Source organism: Excalfactoria chinensis, chromosome 10, assembly GCF_039878825.1.
Source record: "Excalfactoria chinensis isolate bCotChi1 chromosome 10, bCotChi1.hap2, whole genome shotgun sequence".
NCBI classification, from domain to species: domain Eukaryota; kingdom Metazoa; phylum Chordata; class Aves; order Galliformes; family Phasianidae; genus Excalfactoria; species Excalfactoria chinensis.
Genome location: NC_092834.1, coordinates 9521635 through 9546546, shown reverse-complemented (window position 1 = coordinate 9546546; position 24912 = coordinate 9521635). Strand labels below are relative to the sequence as shown.

General features: G+C 37.8%; 1 protein-coding gene across 2 annotated transcripts; it reads right to left on the bottom strand.

The window, feature by feature from the left end:
* Window positions 1-328: 328 nt before the first annotated feature.
* COPS2 (COP9 signalosome subunit 2) lies at window positions 329-24802 on the bottom strand. 2 transcript variants are annotated; one of them, XM_072345685.1, is made up of 13 exons: window positions 24672-24802; window positions 15658-15771; window positions 14561-14638; window positions 13857-13982; window positions 13169-13258; window positions 12977-13054; window positions 12117-12291; window positions 10943-11121; window positions 10717-10769; window positions 8361-8458; window positions 7274-7356; window positions 6479-6537; window positions 329-5793 (listed from the first exon to the last, which is right to left on the bottom strand). In XM_072345685.1, the coding sequence occupies exons 1-13, from the start codon at window positions 24723-24725 to the stop codon at window positions 5649-5651; spliced, it is 1332 nt and encodes a 443-aa protein (XP_072201786.1). In that variant the 5' UTR covers window positions 24726-24802; the 3' UTR covers window positions 329-5648. The 2 variants fall into 2 exon arrangements, with proteins under 2 accessions (XP_072201786.1, XP_072201785.1); XM_072345684.1 differs by having other exon boundaries at window positions 938-5793; window positions 13169-13279.
* Between the last annotated feature and the right edge of the window lie 110 nt (window positions 24803-24912).

Genomic DNA, 24912 nt, shown 5'->3' with positions numbered 1-24912 from the left:
TGACTGAAGTGTATTTTATTCCCAATAATTAGAATGTGTTCTGCTTATTTTTGCAAAATTATATCGACTTATTTAAAACCTGGTCACTTTTCATCTCCTGAGTAATGTGGGACAACTGAGAGCCAGACTGGAAAGAAAACAGTGAAAAAATCCCACTGGACCTACTATAACAATTGTCTTCTTGTATTGGTAGAGCAGCATTCTGGCGTGGAATGCAGCTTAATTTGTCCAAGTTGGTGCTGACCATGGAATACATATTATGACATTTGTTTAAGATACTTGCTGTATTTTTTAAAAATAATGACTCTTTATGGCAAGGCTGTTCTTTATGAAATCCTTCTTTTGTTCCCGAGATACATACCAACAGAAAGGTCACACTTGAAAAGGCTGTTATGCATACTTGAACAACAATAACAAGAAGTTCTAAGATCTAAATTGGGCAGTGATTAAATAGACATCAAATCTACAAAATCTATACAATATACATAGAACAGAAGGTTATGCTGGCTGACCTAAGTGGCCACTTGAACTCAAGTCTCCCATAAAAATTAACTCTGTATTATAACCCAGAAGAAAAACACGTGAAAGCACTTAGAACCAGTTATGTTTGATCCACTGTCCGCAGCTATTACAACTACAGCAGGCTGCTATCTGGTTATACCATCATCATCTTGATCGAGGGTTGTGTAAGTGTACCCAACAGCGTTACAGTACAAAAAGAAGCAAAAAAAAAGAAGTCGACCAACCAAGCAGCCAAATAAAATCACTGCTTATCACACTGGTAACTGCAGTAGCTGCTTTTGTATATTCAGTTCTATGGGTCTAATTCTCAAACATGTCAGTCTCTAAGCAATTATTGCTGTTTCTACTGCAACACAGAAGAAATAGTCGGGAAGCAAAAATGATGCTTTAATCTAATGGGTGCTCACTGTGGTTTGGTAATAAATTATTGGGTTTATTGCTACATCTGCAAGATAAACGTATCCTTCCTGAATACAATGGAGGACACCAACCAAAATGAAGACAATCTCAGTAGACAGAGAAATAATTCAACAAGGAAGTCTAAACCAGAATACCTTATAGTATGGAAAGGCACGTGATAATGACTGTGTCTGAATCAAGATCACAGAACTGCATGCAAGTCTAAAGCGTGTATGTGGTCACTCATGCTCCCTACTTACAGAGGGTTTATTTACATTCAGTGAGTAGAAAGTCCTGCACAGTGTTTAAGGATGCAATTAAGCACATCTCAGTGAAATCAAGGCAACTTCTTACATTGAAAGCTGAACCTATGTACAAACTTAATTGCACTGGTAAAGTACAAAACAAAGATTGCTCAATAACACCCTTCCTCCATGGTCTCAGCTCTGCAACAGCATGGCCTCACAATGCTGACCACAACCAACAGTGGATTTAGAGGGAGTTTTGCCATAGCAAACTGAAAAAGACAAGCACAAAATAACAAAGTATAACTTGGCAAACAAAACATTTGCCTCTGACATGGGGAGATAAAACATGTTGCATCCTGCACGGGCAGCCAAAGGCAAACAGCAGAGAACGCATCGAAACCAAAGTGGGAAGGTAAGCTGGGAGCTCGTCTGCAGTCTGAGAATGGCAATTCTGATAGCAACATGCAATTGCTTCCAGCACTCCCACTGAGCTGCAAGGTGGCACCAGAGCCAGCCAGGATGGATCCTGCCTTGCAGTTCTTTGTAGCATGGCCAGGAAGGGATTAGCCCTCACTCTTGCCATAAGGCTTACAGTTATTACATCTAAAATTCAGTGCTAAATATGCAATTATTATACTGCAGTTGTAGTTTGCAATCTACCTTTGCACTGATTTAGAAGTATTTAAGGAGGCAATAATCCTTTTTGTAAAGATCTTTATTAACACAACTGTTTAGCTCTAATGTAGGTTTTTTTAAATCTTGTTCTCTAATGTAGGTATATTCTGGCTCTGAAATGGTATCTTTAGCAATCTGAAAATGGAGCAATGGCTAAACAGTCAGTACTGACACCTATATAAGGAAATCTAGCTCAAATAATTGCTGTATGTCTGCAAAAGGCTGTGGTACTGACCAGAATGGTATCGTTTCACTGTTAGTCCATGCAAACAAAGCTAAAAAAGAAAAAAAAAAAAAAAAAATGTGAAAAAATGACTTTCAAACATGATTTACAGCTGACCATTTCTGAGTAATTACAAGAATGACAGTGTTAACCGACTCAATTCAAATACCTTTCTTATATTATCCTGCCAGGTGCATTTCAGCTGCCTTTTTTTGTTTTGTTGTTGTTCAGTAAGCTTCTAAGCCTACTCAATGTAAAAAGAAATTAAAATCCTTGCCACATCATGGTTTTAGATCCAGCTCATAGGAGAACCTTAAGATGAGAACTGAATGAATTCCTCCAAAGTATGTTTGCTAAATATTAATAAAACTAATCTAACATGCATGCACATATAGCACCCAGATCCTCTAGCATTTCATTTGCATGACATTCAGTTTTAATGCATAAGTTGCCAGCTACTCAAACAAGGGGTTTATATACACAGCTTAAGCACTATTGTAATCTTTTATAAAAGAACATTAGCATTTTCTTTTGCAAAGAGATAGTTATTGGCACTAGCTAAGGCACTAGTTTATCTTGGACCAACAGCAAAACATATCAAACACAAGCATGGCTACAACAATTAATGACATCTGTACAAATTTAATGGTTGGAACTGAGATTGGAGAATGCAGCGAGGCCAGGAAGTGAACCTGCAGTGCAACCTTTCTCAATAAAAATGTTGCTCACCTTCTTCCTTTCAATTGTTTGTTCAGTTTTCCCAAGGAGATGGAAATCACATCAGAGACAGATCTACCACATGGGCTATGGCAACTACTTGCACTTTCTATGATAGATTCATGACAAGACAACCCCTCCCCGAATTCTCCTAAAGACAAGTTTCATCCATGAGGTTAACAATGATGTGAACACAAAAAGATACTGATTATATAAGCCTTGATTGCGTGCCTGGAGCACATATGCAAAGTAAGAGCTAAACTCTGAGCGCCAATAACAATAGAGGTAGACTGATATTTTTCACTTTAGAAACACACAGCTCTCACTATTCAAGCTAGAAGTCTTTCACTAGATAGCCTAGTCCTACTATAATTAGTATTTCATAAGCAAAACCTTACAAGAGACAACTGCCTCCGCAATACATACCTGGCATGAGAAAAGTTACATCACTTAAAACAGACAAAGGTGGGAGTGGTCTTTTGTTTTGTTTTTAACAAAACTAAGCTAAGCACGGTTCTTTTTTCCTTCTCTGCTTTGGAGGAGAGCAGCTGTTCCCACCCGCTGTAAAGGTGGCTGGAAATGGCAGAGAAAGGAGTCACGCTGAAATAGCTGTTGAGGTTCCCTGTCCCAGTGGGAAGGAGAAACTTACATGACTGCCCATTCATCTGAAAGTCTCTGGATCTGTAGATTAGGGGCCCAGGACTTTCAGAGGATGATGCTGATACCAGTATCACTTACCATGAAGCATTATACACCCATCTGATTTTGCAAAGTTCAATCTGACACTGCCAGATCTTAGTGGAATTTTCAAAGGAAAAACTATTCTACATCACAATACTGTAAGGCAGCACAGTACAAACAGCATCCTTCAGTAAATGTTACCTATGGATTTTATGAAGGTAAAAATCTTTGCTTCTGCTTAAAAACCTAGTTCAAGTTATAGTCATGTTTTGAGTGGGTAAATTAGAAACACGAATTTGTAAAAAAAAAAAAAAAAAAAAAAATTAAAAACACTGCAACAGTGAAGGAGTAATCCAAGATCTAGCACCATGCTATTCATGCAGCACGTTAAGTTTTAATGTATAAACACAAGGAAAAGAAGAAACCACTCACTTTGACAACTACAAAGTAATTTTCTAAGGGAAGTAACTACCCTTCAAATGAAAGGGTATTTCATCCCATTTAAGAGTATGCTGTTACCATTTAAGTCCTACTTTAGTTTAACCATGCTGTCTTGCACATACATGATGGACGTGTCATTATAAGTGCTTTTTTTTGGTGCTATTTGCTCTATTCACATATTTTTCCTTCTACTGTAATAATGACTGTATGTGGTACTGCTTTGTAAAAGACTATATCTTAACCTTAGCTTTAAACTGGAGCACTTGTTATCTCAGACAACACTAAACAAGCTGGCACAGGTAGGCAGGTTGATGTGGCAGATACTACAGCTCTGATTTTAATAGATGAATCTCAAATCTTAGGACATGAGAGGCACGTGCCTACTGCACTATAGGACTTCAGGACTTGAATAGACTACAGTAAAATCAAATAGTTGGAAAAGAATGTATTCCATTATTACCAAGTTTACTGTATTGGGTCCCCACAGTGTGCCTTTTTGTATATACTGAATTTGGTCAAAAAGATCACTGACTAGGAAATGAGATAACAGTCTCTTAGAGGGCGACAATCTCTTTGAAATTGTTACCCTGGAGCCCTGGAGTCACCATTCCTAGAGGTGTTCAAGGAAATGACAGATGCAGTAATCAGGGACGTGGTTTAATGGGCAGTATTGGTGGCAGGTGGGTGGTTGGACTAGATGATCTTAGACATCTTTTCTAACCTTAGTGATTCTACCATTCTGTAATCAGTCTGCATTGCTATTCCCATGGTACTGCCTGGAAAACCTGTATTCTGAAATAAACCAAAATAAAAAAAAGATCGTATTTTTGGTCAGTGCCAAATAAATGCTCACCAACATCAACCATATAGCAATAAGAAGTTTGGTATACTGCAAGATAAAAAAAATAAAAATAATCAGTTAACTTAGACTGCTAAATGCCAGTTTTCCAACTTCTCAGTATTTACGTTAACTACTTCACGGAAAAAAAATGAACAGCACAGATACCAAAGTTTAGACTTAAAATCTCCATATTGTCCTTCGTCAGTGAGGTGAAAATGAAATAATTCGTCTTCCTTTAAAAACAATGGAGGTAAAAATCAAGTATAATGAAAGCACATCAAGAAACAAACTGTACAATCTCTGAACTGCACTGTTTATTTTGCTGCTTGAAACCTAAGTGACAGTATGCCACTAATTATGGGGTTTCTTCTAAACCTTTACTACACTGCAGGTACAGAAATATACGGACACATTTTTGGAGAATTGACATTTTTCAAAATGCAGCAAACATTTCAATTTATACATGAGAAAAGGAAGTGTTCAAAAGGGTATGCGTTTCAAGTTATTGCAGGTTATTTCTGTGAGAATTTCTGCAAGTAAAACATGTTTTAAATTTAACCAACAGTAATGTGTCAGTGTATTTAAAATCATGACAAAAATCTTCTCTCTGGTCATTAACTGCCCTTTGACAAATTACTAGGATGTTGTATGTTTAGGGCAAGATGTCAATACAGCATAAATCCCGTGGCATTTTGGTTTTCTTCTGGAGATTAAAGCTGTTTTTTTTCTTGGGATAAATGCAGCAGCAAAACACAAACCAGCTGATCAAAAAAGCACTTCTGCCATAACTCCAATAATTTCAGGGCACACCAACCGACAGTAGTTTTGCCATTCCCAGTTCTTTTAAGGTTTACATCACTGCACTTTTGCCTTAAGTACGTTTGTAAAAGCTTGTTTTCTGTTAGGCCAGTTTGCTGACTACAGCCTGGTTGAGGGAATTTAGTTGGTTGGTCCATTTATCTAACGCAGTATACCGTGCACCTCCTCTCTTCTGATGATCCAGTTCTAGGAGCTGGTTGACTTGATCAATTCGGCCGTGTATAGTGCTAGAAGGGAACAAATAAATAGCCACAGTCACTAACGTGCATAGCAGTAGGAGCTAACAACAATCAAGAGGTAAAGAAAGAGGTCTTCTTACATAAGAGGGAGACACTGGCTAGTTGTCATTATGGCTAGAAAGCAAATTAAATTAAGCCATTGAGCAATTAGTTCATTGGACAATCTGCCTAGCCATGTAAAGTCTGAAGTAATATGAGGAAAACAGTTCATTAAAGACAAGGAATCATGAAATATGGAAACGTGTGAAGCATTTTCCTAGTACATAAAATAGATGCTCCTCCAAAATAACGTTTTATAAATTGCTGTTTAGCTTTTCCAGTCAGGCGGAACAGACTAATAATATAATTTGTGAACTTGAAAATATACAGTTATAAGCACCAAATACTAAGAATAATCAACTTAAACCACAATTTGGGTGTTTTTATTTTATGTAATTCAAAATCGAAGTAAAAAACACGCCACTCAATTGCTAGATATAATTCTCTTGGCTCACATATTACAAATATGCTTTGCTTATAAGCCAAGCAAACCAGTAAAGTCAGCATCATTACTTTTGGCTTAAGAGTCAAACAGCATTGTTATTAAGCACAGAAATACTGTTTTATTGCTTCTTATATACTTTGATTATTTTAAAGTAATAGAAGATAAGTAAACGAGAAAAAGAATACGTACTTATCCAATATGCACTGCACAAGCAAGCTTTCCACATCAGCTACATCTATGTTTAATTCCTTTAAAAAAAAAGGGGAAAAAAAATATACCATTGCATTGGTATTCTGTTTTGCAACATTAAATCCTTCCAGTGTTTATTTGCACGTGTATAATTTGGTTAGATTTCTGTTTCTTACTGTTTGAAAAATATCATTCACAAGTGATCTATCAAGCAAAAGATCTCCAGCCAAAATAAACACGGCCAACAATCTAAAGATCAGTAACTTCTCAGAAAAGGCTGAAGAGGATAAAGAAAAAAATTAGGAATCTCCAGAACAGTTCCTTCATTGATTGAATTTAAAATAAATTGTTTTGGTTTAGATTTTGTTCTTTAGAGATTAGAAAATGCAAGCAATAGTTCCAGTCTTACAACTGTTACCACAGTTCTTTCACAACACCTATTTGAAAATTATCTCTTGAACCAGAGATTAAAACTTAGATTTTTAAATCCATAACATTTCATGATTATGCAAATCTAACATTTTATATTTCTCTTCAAAAATGTCCTTTTCTACATCAAGTAGAATACAGTTATTGTGCACTATAGAAATATATCACAGTGCACATTATAAAAAGCATCTGGAAGATGCCTAACATTTATACTTTCACACCACAAAGCTGACAGCAATGCATCGTTATGACAATACAGTTTACATTATACTTTAGATGTTCTATTTCTGGAAACACTGTATTTAAGTGTTTTTATTCATAATTTATCATTTAATTAAGCACATGCAAGGCTCCACTGAGACATACCTTAGAAATAAAAGGAATATGTATTCTTGTGTAAGGCTTAATTAATTTTATAAGCACTTGTGTTCTGATGTTTCGCAAAAGCTCTGTAAGAAAAAACAAAAGTATAGTAACAACAGTACTTATTAAATAAAGATACAATAGAAGTCCATGAAGAAAGAAGGCCTAAACACTGTGATGTAAGTGGTAAGTAGCAGGAAAATCCAGCAAAATAAAGATCCTTTTTTCTCAGGGGACAGCATGGCAATACAAAACTCTAGGATGGATAGATAAAGCTGAAAATTCTTTAAACGGGGAGCAATATATTCCTTGGTAAAAGCTTGAATTATTTAAATTAACTGTATTGTCTGCCCCTCTAAATTTCATATTTTAAGTCAAAAGTCAGAGCCTAATGGATTCATTATGATGAGGAACAGAAGAATGATAAAACAGCCTGCACGAAGAGGCTGATTGTGGACAGGTACAATACCACAGCCATTGTTAATGAAAATCTGTATAAAATGGAAGCTTATTACTGTAAATTAACAGAAAGCTAAATGGATCCTTACCTAACTGGTAACACAAGGACTTTTTATATGATGTCACTGAAGACAAGATTACGCTTCTCAATAAAACAATATATTAAACAACAACAAAAGGTACGTAAACACCGTAACTATGAACATGCAGTCCGTATCACTAAAGACTGAAGAAGATGACTGTCTTTTTCCCTGTGTATCACTAGCGGGCTACATATAAGGGGTGAAACTCAAATTCCCTACAGTGCTTGAATTCAACTGTCCTTCTTTTTTTGCCTTCTACTTCTGTTAAGACTCGCTTCCTTAGGCATTCGCTTCTCTTATCTCACTGAGTTTCCCCACAAGACTTTGAAGTTCACCTGCAGCCTGTAACAGCAGTAGAGGTGTTATATTTAGTTTCCTCTGCTGTTTGCCATGTCCTTTTTAACAAACAAGAAGTGAACAGTAAAGGAATGGTCTATTGAGTAGTAATAACAAAGAATTCTCATTCTGTCAAAGAGAAAGTAAACCATAAAAGTCTACCAAGAAATAGAATTAAAAAAAAAAAGGACTGAAATAGTCTGTAAAAATACCTTCAATGTGTTCCCTTATGAAGGGATCGTCCATGATGTTGCTGTGATTTGTTTTCAGAATCTTCTCAAATTCAGTAATGTCGTTATTCTGATAGGCACTTCAGAAAAAGGGAGAGATTAAATTAATATTTTTAAAATTAAAACCAGACTCATTAAGGCTTCATTCTTCTAAAAAAATAAAAAATAAAATATTAAGCATTGGTGAAAAATAACTACATTCACAATCTTTATAAGGAAAAAATATTTCAAGATTAAATGCTTCAGAAATGACCTTTCTCTATTTTCAATTTCTGTCAGCATTTACAAAACTTCACTCAGAACATTTAGTTCTTCTGCAAGTGTACTCTGTTTTCCAGATCTTTATACTTAAAAACAAAATAAACAGAAAGCCCTAAAGCCCCAAAGCAGCCAATTTTAGACAGTATAATGATCTGAAATTTGGCTTAATGAATCCTTATATTATGTAAAAACAACAACAAAAAGATAAGTAAAAAGACTCCAGGGTTTTTTGTTGTTGTTGTTGTTTTAATTCTTCCTAGAATGTCCTCATTAAATTGAATTCTAAAAATACTGGAAGACAGAAGAAATGCCTGACTTATCAGGACTAACCATCACTGATTTTTGGCATAATACAGTTTAGATTCTTACTTATAATGAATTTTTAGTTTAATTGCTCAATCTTGTTATCCAAGAAAAGGTTACAAAAACAATGTGGGTTCAGACACCAATTACTGTTCAGTAGAGGCATCTCAGTATAATTTAAAGGTAAGAGTTATAACCACTGAAACAACATTTTTCTTGGAATATATCATCTTACAATTCAAATCTATCATTTTTTCTTAAGGGAGCAGTCAGACATAACTGGGACTGCTCAGTGAAACCAATGAAACTTAATTTAAGCTACAGGCTAGCAGTATTTAGCCTGAAACACATACTGATCGATACAGGCTTTCAATTTCTGCTCAAGACCAACACCAAACATTTTATAAACAAATTCTAATTTGCATTTATGGTCTCCATACATTTTGAAATGATAAGAATTATTATCATTAAGAGGGACAATATAAAGATCAGTGACATTTAAGGTGGAACTTCGGGAGTTTATGAACAGTGTCATGAGAGGACTGGACACATGAAACCAGTAACAGCACTTCAAAATTAAATGGTATTTCAGTTAAGCATATTCTATTGCTTATTTCAAAAGTCTCTTTTTAACCATATGTAACACATTCAAGTTACCAATGTAGAATACAAGAATTAAAAACACGATTGCAGTGCTTGGAAATGATTTTATCTTCTGCACGTTTCTTATCTTAACTGCATTATTAAGTTTATAAAAGCAGTTAAATGTCAAGATAAAAAGATATAATTTAGGAATATGAATAAAATCATTTTGGGTAAGGCCATCTAGAGTTCCTTCTGTCTCAAATGCACAAGGAACTATGAAAGCAAAGTAGAAAAGACATGTCTGAGGTGGAATTAATGGAAACATTCCCCTAATGAACTGCCAAACCATTTACTTATCATTATGTCAATAAGGGATGAATATCCTTACTTTCAGAAATGATTTGTATGCATACAATGGTGCAGCACCACAGCAATATCACAGCGAGGTGATACGAGACTGTGTATTGCAAAATGTGAACAAGCATTACTTTTTACAAGTAAAGATGGGAAGCTTTCCTATGTGGTGCTTTCTTTTTTTATCATTTGCTAAAGCAAAGAGTGGATGGAACAAGTTAGCTTCATATAGCACAGTATGCAAAGGCTGCCACAGTTCAATGCATTTTCCGTGATGACATCCGTCAATACCCTAAAAGTTCTCAGCTGGCAGCTGTCTCTAAGAGGTAAAGAGGCATGCTTTTGATCTTCATGTGTATTTAAAGGATACTGAAAAACACCTGAAAAATTCGTTTCGTATTCCTAAATTATGAATCTCCTTTAGTAATCACAAAACATCCAGGCATCCAGTCATTCTACTGGCTTTAGCATGAGAGTCAATCACCTGAGTTTATCACAGAGTCAACCAAGCCTGGAATTCAAGTCACAGCACTAGGCAACAAAACTTCAAGGGAATTTGCTATTGCAAACTTAGCAGAAGATAACAGCATGTTTCCATATCCCTACCTGGTACAATACAGATATTTAAGTATGTCATGGCAAACAAAAGCTGCTTTAAAAAAGAAATAATAATAATAATCACAATCACAAACAACCAATCTACAAGTGCTTGCCCAAGAACTACTATAAAGTGTCAGGTGTGCAAAGAAAAACCACCACTTAAAAAATTACTCCATTGCTGTCTGAATGCTATAGGTGTTTTTTTTCCTTTTCTCTAGAAAAATTAAAATCTTACCTTACTAAATTCGTCATTGCTAGAATCTCTGGATCATTTTTGTATGGTTTAGCCTACACAGAACAGAAAGCAAAACATGGATATTCAGATTTTAAATATTTTTTCCCCACTGTCGTCTATTGGGTAATATTCCTATAAAGTCAGAAAAGAAGGAAAAAAAAAAAGAAGACAAAAAGAAAGAAAGAGGCAATAAACCTAAATGATTTAATCATAACTCTTGAAGTACCTCCTGAGAATCAAACGGATTTATTCCAGACTTCATCAGCATGTTTGCCAAGACCAAGTATTTTAAGCAAGTGGTTCTTCTGGGGCTCCCTGATTCATCATAATTCTTGAATGCTTCAAAAAAATCAGTATGTGCCTTTTCAAACTCTCCTTCTCTTAAGTGCATTTTGCCTCCACATTCTGAAAAGAAAACAGAGATGAAAAGAGAAAGGAACGCTCTGTGCTTGTTGCTGACTGCAATAATTGTAGTCAAGAGTTGCACACTATTTCTAAATAGATTACTGAAATATTTTCAGGAGTCTTTTCATTCTCCAAAAAATCACTAGGAAAAAAAACAAAAAACCCAAACACTGGAGCCTTCACACAAAGCTTTGCCATTTGAACAAACCTCTTCTAAAGTGGAAAAATACAAAACCAACCCACACTACCAATTTAAAAGAACACTAATCCTCACAGCCAGTAATTATTTTAACCTTATGTTAAAATACTGTAAAAATTGAATTGATTTCAACTTTTAAAGTAACGTACATTTTGTATTTCTGGAATTTTCTCATCACGTTGAGCAACACTATACAGAAAAACTGAGAAACGCTTCATTTCCCTTCATTTCTGAAGTACCCACTACTTCCAGATTGCCTGCACGACAGTAAGGGAGAAAGCACACCAGTACTGGGGAGAAAGTTGTTTGTCTTTCCTTTGAAGACACACAGAACAATTTCACTGTCATTCACCTTTACTGATAATACCACTTTCAAACACATCTTAAATCTTCGTGGGGCAAGACACTGCACTAGTTTACAAAGGGAGACTACAAGAATAACAATCTGCCAAGCCTTGTGCATTTGTCCTCTGCTGTCTGCCACCATTTCAAACAGATCAGGTCTTCCCCATGTTCTTCTATTGCTTCACTCCTACTCTCTATGTAGCCAACCGTCCTGAGTGACTGAGCAGTGCATCTGGTGCTTGGGCACTAGAGCAGCAAAGCTCGAAGTCCTACAGAAGGCAAACATTAAATGAGACCCTAGTCATAGCACTTTTAGTCCTTTATTCCCATTGTGATTGCCTGCCTATGAACCTACAGGATCCCGTGCCTTTCTAGTTCAAACTGAAAAAATACTAATTGTCAGATTTTCATTACACTAATCTGCAACAAGTTAAATGAAAGATTTACTTGCCTCTGATAACTCCCATGATCAGTGGATGAGGAATAGCTGACTTGATGTGCAATGACTGTTCGTATAGTGCTTTAAGCTTTTTGTTATTTTTCTGTGCTGTATACATTTGAATTTCCAAAGCATAAATTTCCAATAGTTGAGTACCTTTTTTTAGATCATCTTCCCCATCATCAGTCTAGGATAGATCAAGTAACAAATAATGTGAAGTTTTCAGAGAACAGCAATTTCAAATTTATACTACTAGAAAACTCATTAGCAAATACTGTCAGTAATTTCCTGCCACAAAGACTTGCCCAAACAAACCCCACAAACAAACCACAACATTCACTCAGTATACAAATGTAATGATTTATATAAATAAATAAATTCTCCTACTGCCTATAACAAAACCATTTAACAGATACTTATAACCTATTTTCCAGGCTACAGGAAGAAAAGGGGACAAACATGCAAAGCTGGCTGCATGGCCGTCTTTATTTCCCCCCCCCCAAATCCCACTCCAAATCAGAAAGTAACTGCTGTAGTTTCAGACTGCAGTGAAGCTTGCTTGGAATCTTCACTACATTTGAAACTAAGTGTCTATGGTTTTAGATTAATCCAATGCACTCCTTCTTGGACCTGACTAAAATGAAATTTAATCAATAGTAGTTGTGAATTACTTTTTAAAAATCATCCTTAAGCAAAGAATAAAACATTTTTCTCACTTTTAGTTAATGTTATTAAACAGACAGCAAACGGGAACAAGCACAGTATTTCTTTTCTTTGTACTAAAAAAGTTCAGCAACACATCTCAAATGCCAGTGAAAGACACAAAAATCAATGCTGTTTACAAAGCTACAGTGACTAGAGTATAAAAGTACCTGGCATGACTGATGCAGCTGGCGTAAAATCTTTTGTAACTTCCCATATTCTTCTCGTTCTAAATATAATTTGCCAAGCTGTAATAAAACAAAAGTTAAAGCACTAAGATCTATTAAGATTTCATAATTATAGTTTAAGTTTAGCTGAGGGTATCACAAAAATAGCAAAAAAAAAAAAGTTACTTATTTTACCTTTGTATTTGTCTTAAACCACAATCTATCGTTCTTAGCATCTTTCAGAGCTTCAAGTGTTGTTTCATAGAATTCCTGAAGCAAATCCATCTGACATAAAAAATCAGAATTCTATAATTGTAAACAGCAAATTTGTACCTGTTAATAAAGTTTATCTGAGCAAACTAAAACTGCATGCTTGAACTTCAAAATAAGAAAGATCTGCATCTTACTGAATTGTACAGAGCTTCTTAAATAACAAAGCTAAGTAAACTTGCTTTCATTATATCAAATAAATATCATTAGAAAGTATTCACATTTCAAAATTGGCAGTCATCTTTAGTGCTAGATAAAAGTGAAAGCTACCCTACAGAAACCCATCTTATATAACCAAGCAATATAAATTCTTACATTGTGTAGCAGAAGACAAATAGTAACAGCCATTGCTGCTACTTAAAAGAAAAAAAATTACATATCAAAAAAGGAAGTAAATTTGTAAAGAGAGAAACGTTCCAAGATGTCTTCTTTTTATACTACCAACACTGTGACCAAAAGCTCTACAGCACAAACTGTTTATTTGCTTAAAAAACAAACAAACAAACACTGCAACAACATCCAAATACAGTCAAACTCCAAACAACAGAGCCCCATATACAAAGAAGTCCACAGTTCAGGACGCAAGAAGAAACAAAGGAACTGATGATCTAACCTGTTTTGAAGTCGAGATATAATCAAGAATAGAATTGATGGATTTTTCAGAGTAATTCCTTGTGACTGCACTTCGTATGTAAGTCAATAGCTGCTTATATCTGTTCATCATTTCAGGAAAGTTAGTCTACAAAGAAAAACATAATTGCATCATTTTAGCCTTAATGATTAAAATCTGAGTTAAATCTTGCAAACATACATACAGGAAACAAAGCCTAGCAGACAGATTATGCAGTAGCGGTTGCTGTGAGGAACTTTTACATCACTGCTTTATTCTTAAGTGGCAAAATTAGGAATAACTTGAGTAAGGCTCCGTAGAATTGACACCCAAAATACTTGTCTCAACTGGGAAAATGGAGTTGGCTGCACAACTGTTTGAATTGTTGCATATGCAGCATAAAAACATTTTTCACTTATTTGCTCTGGTGAAGTACACACACAGAGATACAAGTATTGAGATACAATATTAGCAGTCTGAAACCACATAATACCTCAGGATAGCAACGGCTGAGCCTTAGACTCTCAAGAGAGTCTTAGCCAACAGCAGTACTTATTTTGCATTCACTCTGCCATTAACTTGCAACCACCACATATAATGAAGACTGCAGAAGAAAAGTTGTGTCACAGCCATAATTTTGAATAAGACTATGAGGCCTCCAGTTCAAATTTGTATTTATGCTATTTATTCAAGCAAGTAATTCCTACCAATTTAAAGTTTATTTTAATCATCTGTTTCAGAGCTTTGAACCCCCATTCTCCTTTTTCACCTTCGAGCTCCAAAACCTGAAATAGAAAAAATTTTAAAGTAGTGTTTATTAAAACTTTATTGAAACTTGAACAGACTTGCATCCCTTTTAAAATGTACAAACCCCATTAAAGCATTTCCCCCCACAATGTCATTCTGCACAAAGTAGTGTTTTACTCTGCCCTCTTCTTCAATTCTACTTTTTCAGTCTTACTGAGGAAATCAAGAGAGGGATACATGTCTCATTAACTTACACACCTTAGCTGATGCATGGATAGCAAACTGTTATTTACAGATTGTGTTGCTGTTGCCTAACATCAAATAAAAAACTTTACTGCTATTCCATGAGAACAGATAGAGAAAGTTGAAACACGCTCCAAAACTGACTCAAACTATCCTGTTTGATTACTTAAAAAGTAATTAGATTACTTAAAAATTACTTAAAAAGTGTTCACTTGGAATTGCCATACATTCTTCACATATCATGAAGACTTCTAGGCAGGAATCTTTAACGTAACATAGTTAAGTGAAGGATCTGCTAAAAAACAGTTTAGAAAAATGGTATTTATTTATTCATAAAGTCACCTAATGTATTGCTTTCTGGTGACAGACTAAAAACTTAAAACTGACACCAAGGAAAGAAACTCTACGTCATTCAGAATTTATACATGGAAAGCTTTGGATTCAGACAGCAAACCAAAACCAATGCATTATGTAAGACCCTGGGGAAAATGCCAAGTCATTTCAAAAAGAAAAAAAGGATTTGTTTTTTAAACTTGGCACACAAAACAACACTTAGGATTAATTAACTGACTAAATTCTGAAGATTGGTGCTGTAATTAAATAGGACTTGCTTGTCCTATGGATGCTCCCTAAGCATGATCCTGAAAGGGAATCAGCCACAAATCCAAGTAGGCCAATGATAAGCTTAGCACATTAGAAAGTTAAAATATAAACACAACTCTTATAATTCCAGAAAATAACTCAAACTGCAAGCATTTTAAAATACTGTACTTGCAATAATCAATGTAAAAGAGATGAAATAAATTAAAAAAACCTTCTGAAAACTGCTTAGTGCTGCTTTTGGATCATCTTCCTTCAAAGCTTTGGAATTGTAGTATTGATTCTCCAGATCCACATTGGGTTCAGAATTACTGTCCTCTGAGTATTCCTACATTAAAAAAATAAAAATAAAAAAAAATAAATTAAGGTTTGGAACATTCACTGAAAAAGCATAAATAATAGTGAGATGGATTGTTCAAACAGACGTGGAATGACTGCATACTAAAATCTTTAATTCCATAGTGTAAGTATGAACTTATGATGATGTTCTCTCACCCAACTACCAGGCCAGCTTCCCATCCACCAACTCTTCCCTCTCAACAGATTTGTTTCCGGACTGATGAACTCACAGCTCCACCAACTCTGCCTTTATGACAAGAACAGGCTGTATTATTCAAATTCAACTAATTTTGGTGTTTAAAGACAGATGCCTAATAGCATGTGTCATTTCTGTACGGGGGAAGCAAACATGCTGGCCACTAGGCTGCCAAGAGGTGCCCCATTACATGACCTTTGCTATCTGAGGTGAAGACGCTGGCTGAGCTGCTGTTCAAGTAATGATTCAGCAAGAGAGGGTATAAAAAGCTTCTGTGAATCTCCAATCTGCCTTTCTACATTCTGAAGAGTCATCCTCATTTCAGGAAATGGTAATGGTAACACCAGCTGTTTCTTTGCTGAGAAGCAGAAAAATGCTAAAGGACTGCCAGTGTATGTAGAGAGGAAGCGCAGGCACAACAATTTAATCAAATAATTACCCACCACTTGCACTAGCAGCAAGTACTTACTTCTAACGTTACTTTTTTCACACTAACAAAGTCAAATCTCAAATAATAATTTTGAGGTTTACATGTGTCAAAGGTATTTGACAACTTGGCATTCTCAAGCCAGCTTCCTTCTGGAGGGTGCTCAGCTATCAGCAGACGAAGTGTTTAAGAGAATCCAGTTAAACCACAAACATTACTGCAGAGTAACTTTCCCTTTTAACAATGTAAGTAATATGTATTTGGGTGCCCTGCTCTAATCGGGCATTTCTTCCTTTATTGTACTTGTTCATCTGCGCTAAACATATTCTTTCACCCATTCATGTATTGCTAGCTGTTCCTTTAAAACTATAGAAGCTTTAAGTTTGTTCTTTAGTTTTCTTAAACTCCAATTGAAAAGTTAAGGAAACTCACCACTGACCCAAATTTTACCAAACACGGTCCTTGAGGAGTTAATCCTCCAGCCTTCAGAACACACACCTAATGTTTCCATTTGTTACATGCTGACTAGTTGCTCACATATGCACTTATTTATACTTACCACAAGCATAGCACTCAGTAATAATCAACAGACTGAAAAGGCTAGCAAATTCTGCCAGCCTGTTCTCTGTGTTCCCCTTCATAATCCCACTATTCCAAAGGAAACAGCAAACAAGTAGTTTATTTCATTGGTGAGACTTTCTGGTTTGCTTATCTCTGTCAGTTCTTCACCCTATTGATCCAATGCTGAAGGAGCAACTGCAGGAGCACACATACGAGGCCACCAGCTGTGGCACCTTCTGAATGCATCTACTGCCAAAGCTTAAACAAGCTAGAATGTAAGATGCGTGTAATCACTTGATGCCTTGTTTATACTAAACCCGAACAAATACAAGTATTTTTGGCAGAAGTATCTATTTATAAAGATAAAAGGAAGGCAAACTGAATTAATTCCTTTTAGGAAGCTACGTGCTCTATAATCCTACAGCCAGAAACATCTATGTTTTCATCTGGGCTCTGGCAGTGATTCTGGGTGTGGGCTCGAGCACAGAGCCCTTTTTCAGATCACTTTTCTTAATGCTACTAAAATATTCCATAAAACTATTTTCATTCTTTATTATGTATTAATATTCTAATAAGTGGTAATTTTGGAGATTAACTTCTCCTAATGGAATCACTTTGAACTGCATCAAAGGAAATGTTCTATGCTCTCATCACTACATTTTTCCTTTACTTGATGACTCTTTGCCTCATATTAAATTTAAGATCTCCAAGTTCAAAGGGAGACAGAGCTTTCTGACTTCCTGAAAAGTGCTCTTCTTAAGGCACACACTCCTAAAAACAGCTGGCCCTGCACTGGAATCCTTTGCAATCTAAAGTGAGAATTCACACTGGAGTTCATGCTGGAAGCAGTGCTCTCTCCTGAATGTGGTTTAGCTTGTTTTGAAGTAGTTTATTAGCAAGGCACATTTATCTGTGAAAGCTGCCCTAGGGGGGACATGACACAGTGAGTTACATACACCTTGGCAGGTATTGCGGACCATTTAGCTTATACAGGTACACCAGCTATTTCATGTGATTTAAACTTACTGAACTCTCTGAAAGAGAGCTCAGACATAACAGCTGTTACAGCTGTCAGCAGCCAGCATCAAGTACCACGCTTTAAGATGGGAAAAATGCCATCACCGCGTAACGATTAAGGGCACTTTGCATCCTATAAGTAATATAAAGCCAAGGAATAAAACGTATTTATTGGATGCTGAACTTAACAAGATGATCAAGTTTCATTATTACTTGTGTTACTGTTAATAGCCTTAGAGTTAAAGCAAAACAAAAACTAAGGCACTTACTTTAAAAGGCCTATTTAGAATTAATATCTGTGAAGAAAACATTTAAAGCATGCTGAACCAAGTATGAAATGAATCTACAGACAATCAGAACATCAGCCACTAAGGTGCTACATCTTAATTTAAACATCAGTGTTAGTTATGCTGATGATCAATTCAGAAGGAGCAGCACTACTGTCTGATGTAGAGGTGGTTTAATGCAGTATGGAATGAATGCAAGAACATTCAGCTTTTGCCAAAAGCAAAAGTGTGAAGCTGTCTCTTCAAAGTTCAGACTAAGAAAAAGACATTTTCTTCCCAATGTCAAAGCCAGAAACTTTGAATTCTTTAAACAATAAATTCTCTGACTGCCCTGCATTCTATCTGAACTTCCTCAGTTCAACACCCTGCATAGTAAAGGTAACTTCTTTGTAACTTCAAGATCTGAAAGTACTTGTGTGCTACATTTTAGCTCTGCTCAGTGTTAAAAATAAGCTTAAGAATTTTTTAATGAAGACTTTGGTAATACTTTTAAATGGGCATGAATATCACCACAACAAGTAAAAGCAAATGAAACCTGACTATGCAGAACTGATCTTAGAAATCCCTACCTGAGAGGAACAAAACAAACAAGTGCTTTATTAATTATTACTCGTAAGAATTATAAAGCCCTGATACAGTTCAGAAAGACCTGCAGCTAAAAAATAGCTATGGTATTAAGTATTGTTCCACTACAAATGTCAGTTACAGACAACCTGATCCTACCAGCCCACTTTTTAGAGAAGAAAAATTACTATGGTAGTTTATCTGTAATGTAGATGAGACCTCCCTGGTACCTCACTGTGCCAGGAATGCAGCTCTTCAGTTTTAATAGAAGTCATACTGGCACCAAGGAACTAATTTAATTTACAGGTCTTCACTGCACTGAGGTTTCACCATTCATCTCATCACATTTTTAAATCTCTAAGCCTTGGCTTCTAAGATGAACACACACAGAAGACAATTCACCCGACAGCTTTAAATATCGCACAGATTCATTCTCAGTTTCTCCAGTAGCAAAGGCAGGTTGGAATTAATCTAGTGCTTCACTATCCTCTTATCATTTCTGGTCCCAGCGCTCCTTTTCCCTTTCTTGTGCAAGTCCTGGATGACACCTCTATGTGGGCTCAGAGAACAGGCCCACTGATGTTCAGAGGCCCGGGAGGGCGAGAAAATGAGCCGTGGTTGCAGCTGGAGCCTCAGTGAATACAGCCCTGACTGCAGCGAGCTGCTGAAGCACAGCCCTGCTCCTCAGTGACAGCACACACACAAACCTGGGGACCTTTGCATTGGTGACTGCAACAGCTCCTTGCGGCACGCAGGCAGTGACACACTAACCTGACAGCTACGTGTGCACAAAACCCAACAAATTGGCATTTTCTGAAAGCTGCCTTTAATTAGTTACTAATTTTCTTCTCTTGCTCAAGGCTCTTCCCTAAACTCTGCATTTACACGTGGAGCAGCAATTGGAACTTTTCCTTCCCATACATTGCTCAGTTAGCTGCACAGGGACCACACTTTGCAAATGTGTTCTTGAAAAAGGGAAAGTCTGTGTGTGGAGAATTACTTTCCATGCACACACACACACACACACCCCTAACACAAAGAGTTCTATTTCTGTAGAGATGTGCCTTTTTAAGCATTGTTAACAACAATGTCCTCATTGCTGTCATTTTCAATCGCTGGTAACTTTACCAAGTTTCAACCATTGGGCTGATTCAAAGCATTCTTTTTTGTGAAGTTCCATTGTTTCTGAGAACAAATCTGGTAAAAATTTGATTTTACTTCAACTAACCCCGTTTCATAACCATGACATTTAGGAGGTCCACAAACTCATTTAGAGTGAGCATCTGATATTTCACAACAGCGTGAGTGATGTGGGTTCAGTTTGTTGCTGCTGTTGCCCTTTGGTTTTGTTTTGGTTTGGGTTTTTTTCTTAAACACAGAAATGCCCAAATGAGGCCAACTGAAAAAAGCCTTGCAAATAACTGCTCAATACATTATTCTCTTAGCAGCTTGCCAGCAAGATTTCTTGAACATTACATCTCAAATGAGCACAGAGCTCGATGCACACCCCAAGAGCGATCAACCAAACACAGTGGTCCCTGGCACCAGTGTGGCAGGCAAAGAACGGTTTCTATGTGCATTTGCCAGAGTGGGCACTTGAATATAAAGAAAGAAATTAGAATGGGGGGAAAAAAGAAAAAAAAAGAAGAAAAAAAAAAAAGTAAAAAACAGAACAAACCTTGAAGGTAAAAACAACAGTGATTTGTGTCCCAAGTCTGCAACTACTCAACCACACATTGGCAGCCCTGCTTTTCTTTTCTACATTCCAGGTCTCTGAAATTCTCTGCTCCTCCTCACTACCTCTGTGAGCCATCCAGTGCCTGCTGGCTCACGCCACGACTGGTAACAGCCCGTTACTGACACCAGGAATAATTAGGCTGTGCAGCCAGTCATTTGCAATGGGGTCAGAACAGCTCTACTGAATGACTGCTTCTGCCTTTCTGTTATTTTTTCAAGCAGAACTTGAGAGATGCACAGAAATGAAACAGGAGACTACAGACAGAAAAATGGCATAAACACGTAAACAGTATTCAACATAAGTGCCTTTTCTTCCTACTGCTATCACACAGCCCTCCTCTAATTCTGGGCACCCTTTTCTAAGTGTCTGGCAGCTAACTTATGTTTAACACTGAACTGCCTCTCAGGTCCTGGGGAGCTCACTGCTCAACAAAGTGCTACATACTTTCTCTAAAATAGTAACTGTAATAATAATCAGAACTCATATGAAGCTTATCGAGGTTCAGAAAGAAAGAAAGAATTTACTTGCTAACTATACTCATCCTCTTTGCCTCAATACGACTTGAGACATCATAGTGATGAGGAAAATAAGCCCTAAATATGTTGATTCCATGCTTAAGAATGAATCTGAAAAGAATGCATAAAATGGAGCATCAGGACACACACTGAATCCATACCAAACATGAAATGGTAATGAACTCAAAGAGCATTGAATGCCACGTCCTTTGTGAAATGCACTGAATGCTTTAGAATCACATTATTAATGTAATTAAATATAACAAAGAAACAGAAGAGTATACACTGGATCCGCCTGATTTGGTATTTGCCAATTTATGCATGTTTGGTTTTGCTGCCTCTTCTTTGCTTTATATATTGACACACATATACAGTTTTTTAAATGATGGAAATACTGAAATGTAAAGACTGAGAAGAGGTGCCTATCCGTGCAAAATTTCAACCCTATCTATTACAAATGCATCAAAGTAAGGCAGAATATTTTCCATTTGCTGAGAAGATTGCTGATAAAGTTTGATAGTATACAGAAATTTCTTCTGAAATGGCTTATGCTTCCCAGAGCTGCCTGTGCGACAGCCTGAAATAAAACGTACAACTGCAAACTTAACACTGCCACAGTCCGAAAAGGGAAACCCTCAGGAATCTGCATGTTCCTGGTATCTGAGCCACGCTGATCCTCATGAATCTGTAGCAACCTCCCAGGAATGAGAGCAGACAGCCCTTCATGCAAATTGTACAGAGCTCTTCTGCTGAAGTCACTGAAATAACGCAACAAACATAAATACACCAAGTTGCTCAGCAAACAGATTTGGCTACCTCCCCCCTGATTAACTTTTAAATTGAATTTCAGCGCACAATAAGATGTCTCGTTAACAGCACCACAGACAAATCCTTATGCGTTTAAAGCAAAACAAAATTAAAGAAGAGGATTACAGTAACTGTCAGTGTGTTGTCATTGTGCCTGGAATTATCGGTTTCTGGAGAAGGGCTGAGTTCGGTGTCAAAGTCAATTCTAAGCACAGCTTGCTCTCAGGGACTGAGAACAGAAATGGTGCCTACCAAGGTCCATCCTTCCTCCTCCACCCTTCAGCTGAAACAAGTGAAAGGAACATGGGCTGAAATAATGCAAGGCCCCAAAGAAGCAATTAAAATGCAGTGGCTTCCCAAACCACCAGTAAACATTACTCTGTTTATTGAAGCATAAAGTGCAATAATCCGTGTTATAATCAAAGCTGTCAGCGTACATTATTAGCAAATTCTGAATCTAGCTTCATCCACCCATAAATAATTTACTTTTTTTTCCACTGATGTACAGATCACCAACAGATAAAGTTAACTTCTATAACTGCAGGAGGTCACCTACAGGAAAAACGTTCCCTTTTAATCCGTTGGAAAACTAAGCAGAAATAATACTAATGTACTGTTATTGTCATGTCATAGAACAGCCGTCAGTTGTTTGGCAGTGAGTGCAGCAGTTCCTCTGCCCATAGAAAACTCAGGATGAAGTTGGAAAGAGCTCGGCCTTCAGATTATCAGCTCACGTTGCAGTTCAAGTGCAAAACATTTGCATACTTCAGGAAACATCACTGACTGCTTCTACACAGCGTGGTCAGAACACATTTAAAGAGGAACAGTCATAACTACCACTGACAAAATCAAAGCATCTTAGGGCTTTTCTTCTCCTCCTCAGCCATCTGACGTATCGTATTTTGACAACAAAGCTGTGCGTTCCTCTTACCAATAATTTTCTGCAATTCCTGCCTCTCTTCCTCCTGGTAACAAAATACTCACCAACACTCAGCTGGCCTCTTTTGTTTTCAGTTCTGTACTATTCTGTGCATTACCCTGCACTGTGCTCTTTGTTTCTAAACTTCCTGCAGCAGCACGTACTCTGAAATGAGAGCCATGTACCCTCTCATAGCCCTCCGTTAATTATTCATATCAACACGAACAGAAGAAATGAATCCCTGTCTTCTTAAAAGGTTTATTCAACCATTTTCCAAAACAGTCCTGTTGGACACTGCAATTACATTCTCAAGCATGTTTGAAAACAACATCCAGCCACAGTCTGTTAGTTTGAGAACAGAAACGAGTTCAGCTGAAGTATCTTTATTCGTAAATTCTGGGTTTTCTTTCCTTCATCTGTTACAAATCCAAATCAAATGAACAAGAAGTTTCATTCAAAGATGCACCTTAAGTATTCCTTGACGTTTTACCTGAGTTACGCACTGACAAGCAGTAGCTGTGCTCTGAACGACCAGCAGCAATACTTTTAAATTCCAGACTAGCGATAATTAACAACAATAGAAATGCTCTGTGAAAATCAGCTACAATAAGGGGCTGCCATTTGCCACAAGCACGAAATGTTTGCAATAATGTTGAAAGTACTTAACAGGAGAAGCAGCATCTCACCAGCAACCATCCTTGGTAAAAGTGAGATAAGTGTGAGCAAGGAGCTGTGCCGACTTACTCAAATATGACGGATGGCTGCACTTAGAAATTGAAAAGTGTAACTCCAACAGCTTCTCTACACAATCCAGTTTTCATGTTACGTATATCTGACACGAACTCTGCTGTTTATTGTTCACCTAACATCATGACACGGGAAAATAAACACAGTATTTTAAATCAGCCATCAAATTTAACCTTTAAGTTCCCAATAAGCAAAGGCCTGGGATTTTCAATGAAACTGCAGTGCTGTAAATACAGGTTTAATTGAAATAAATGACACATAGACTTGCAGTACTCAGCTATAGAGAGGTTCTGGAGGGTGCCTCAGTTCTAAAAAGCTATGCAAAGTTCAGAAAAGCAAAACAAACAAAACAACCCAAATGAAAACCAGAAGAAAACGAGCCAAACCTCAAGCCCCAATACATGATGATGGTAACAGCAATAACTGACCAGAGTGCCCAGAACATATTTTGTTTTGAATGACAATTACTTCGTTCATTAACCTATTTTATAACGCCTTTCTTTGTTTCCTCATTTCAAAAAAGTGCTTTTAATAAGGGTGAACCCTTAGAATAAAACAATTCCATCACATTCCCATTTTTTTTCCTGGATAAATCGGTCTGTCCGTTACTAAATGTGAGCGGCCTTCTACTGTTATTTCGTTTTTAACTGTAAAAGCTTAGAACGAGACGTGATGCCAAAACGTCACTAAACGCAACTCAAACAATCCGGCACTCCGCAATTAGAGGAACGAGCGGCTCGCTCAAAGGAAACACAAGTTTACGACGGGCGCACCCCGGCGCGCTGGGGCCGCTCAGCGCCCCGCTCCTCCCCGCGCCGCTCCGCAGGCGGACACCGAAGCGAGCCCCGGGGCCCGGCCCCGCTGGGTCAGCCCCGCCGTTCCGAGCAGCGGCCCGCACTCGTCGAGCCGGAGCGCAGCGCGGGGCCCGGCAGCCCGGCAGCCCCCCGCCGCCCGCGGCCTCTCCGGGGAGCGCAGCCCCTCCTGCCGGCGCGGGGCAGCGCCCGGCGGGACCGCGGTGCGGGGAGCGGCCCGGAGCCGCTCAGAGCCACCGCACGCCCGAGGCCGCGCGGTCCCCGCGCCACGTTCTCCAGCCCGCGCGTCGCGCCCTTACCAGGTCGTAGTCCTCCTCATCATCGCACATGAAATCATCCTCCATGTCAGACATCTTGGCCGGAGGACGGGCGGGGGGAGGGAAGGAGCCGGCCCCTTCTCCCACAACCCCGCGCGGCGCCGCCCAATGCGGCTCCGCTCCGCCCGGAACCCGCTGCCGCGCAGGAGCGACGCGATGGGCGCCGCGCCGCCCGGCTTCCTCTCTGTGTTAGCGAGCGGGCCATGGCAACGGCGGGCGGGGC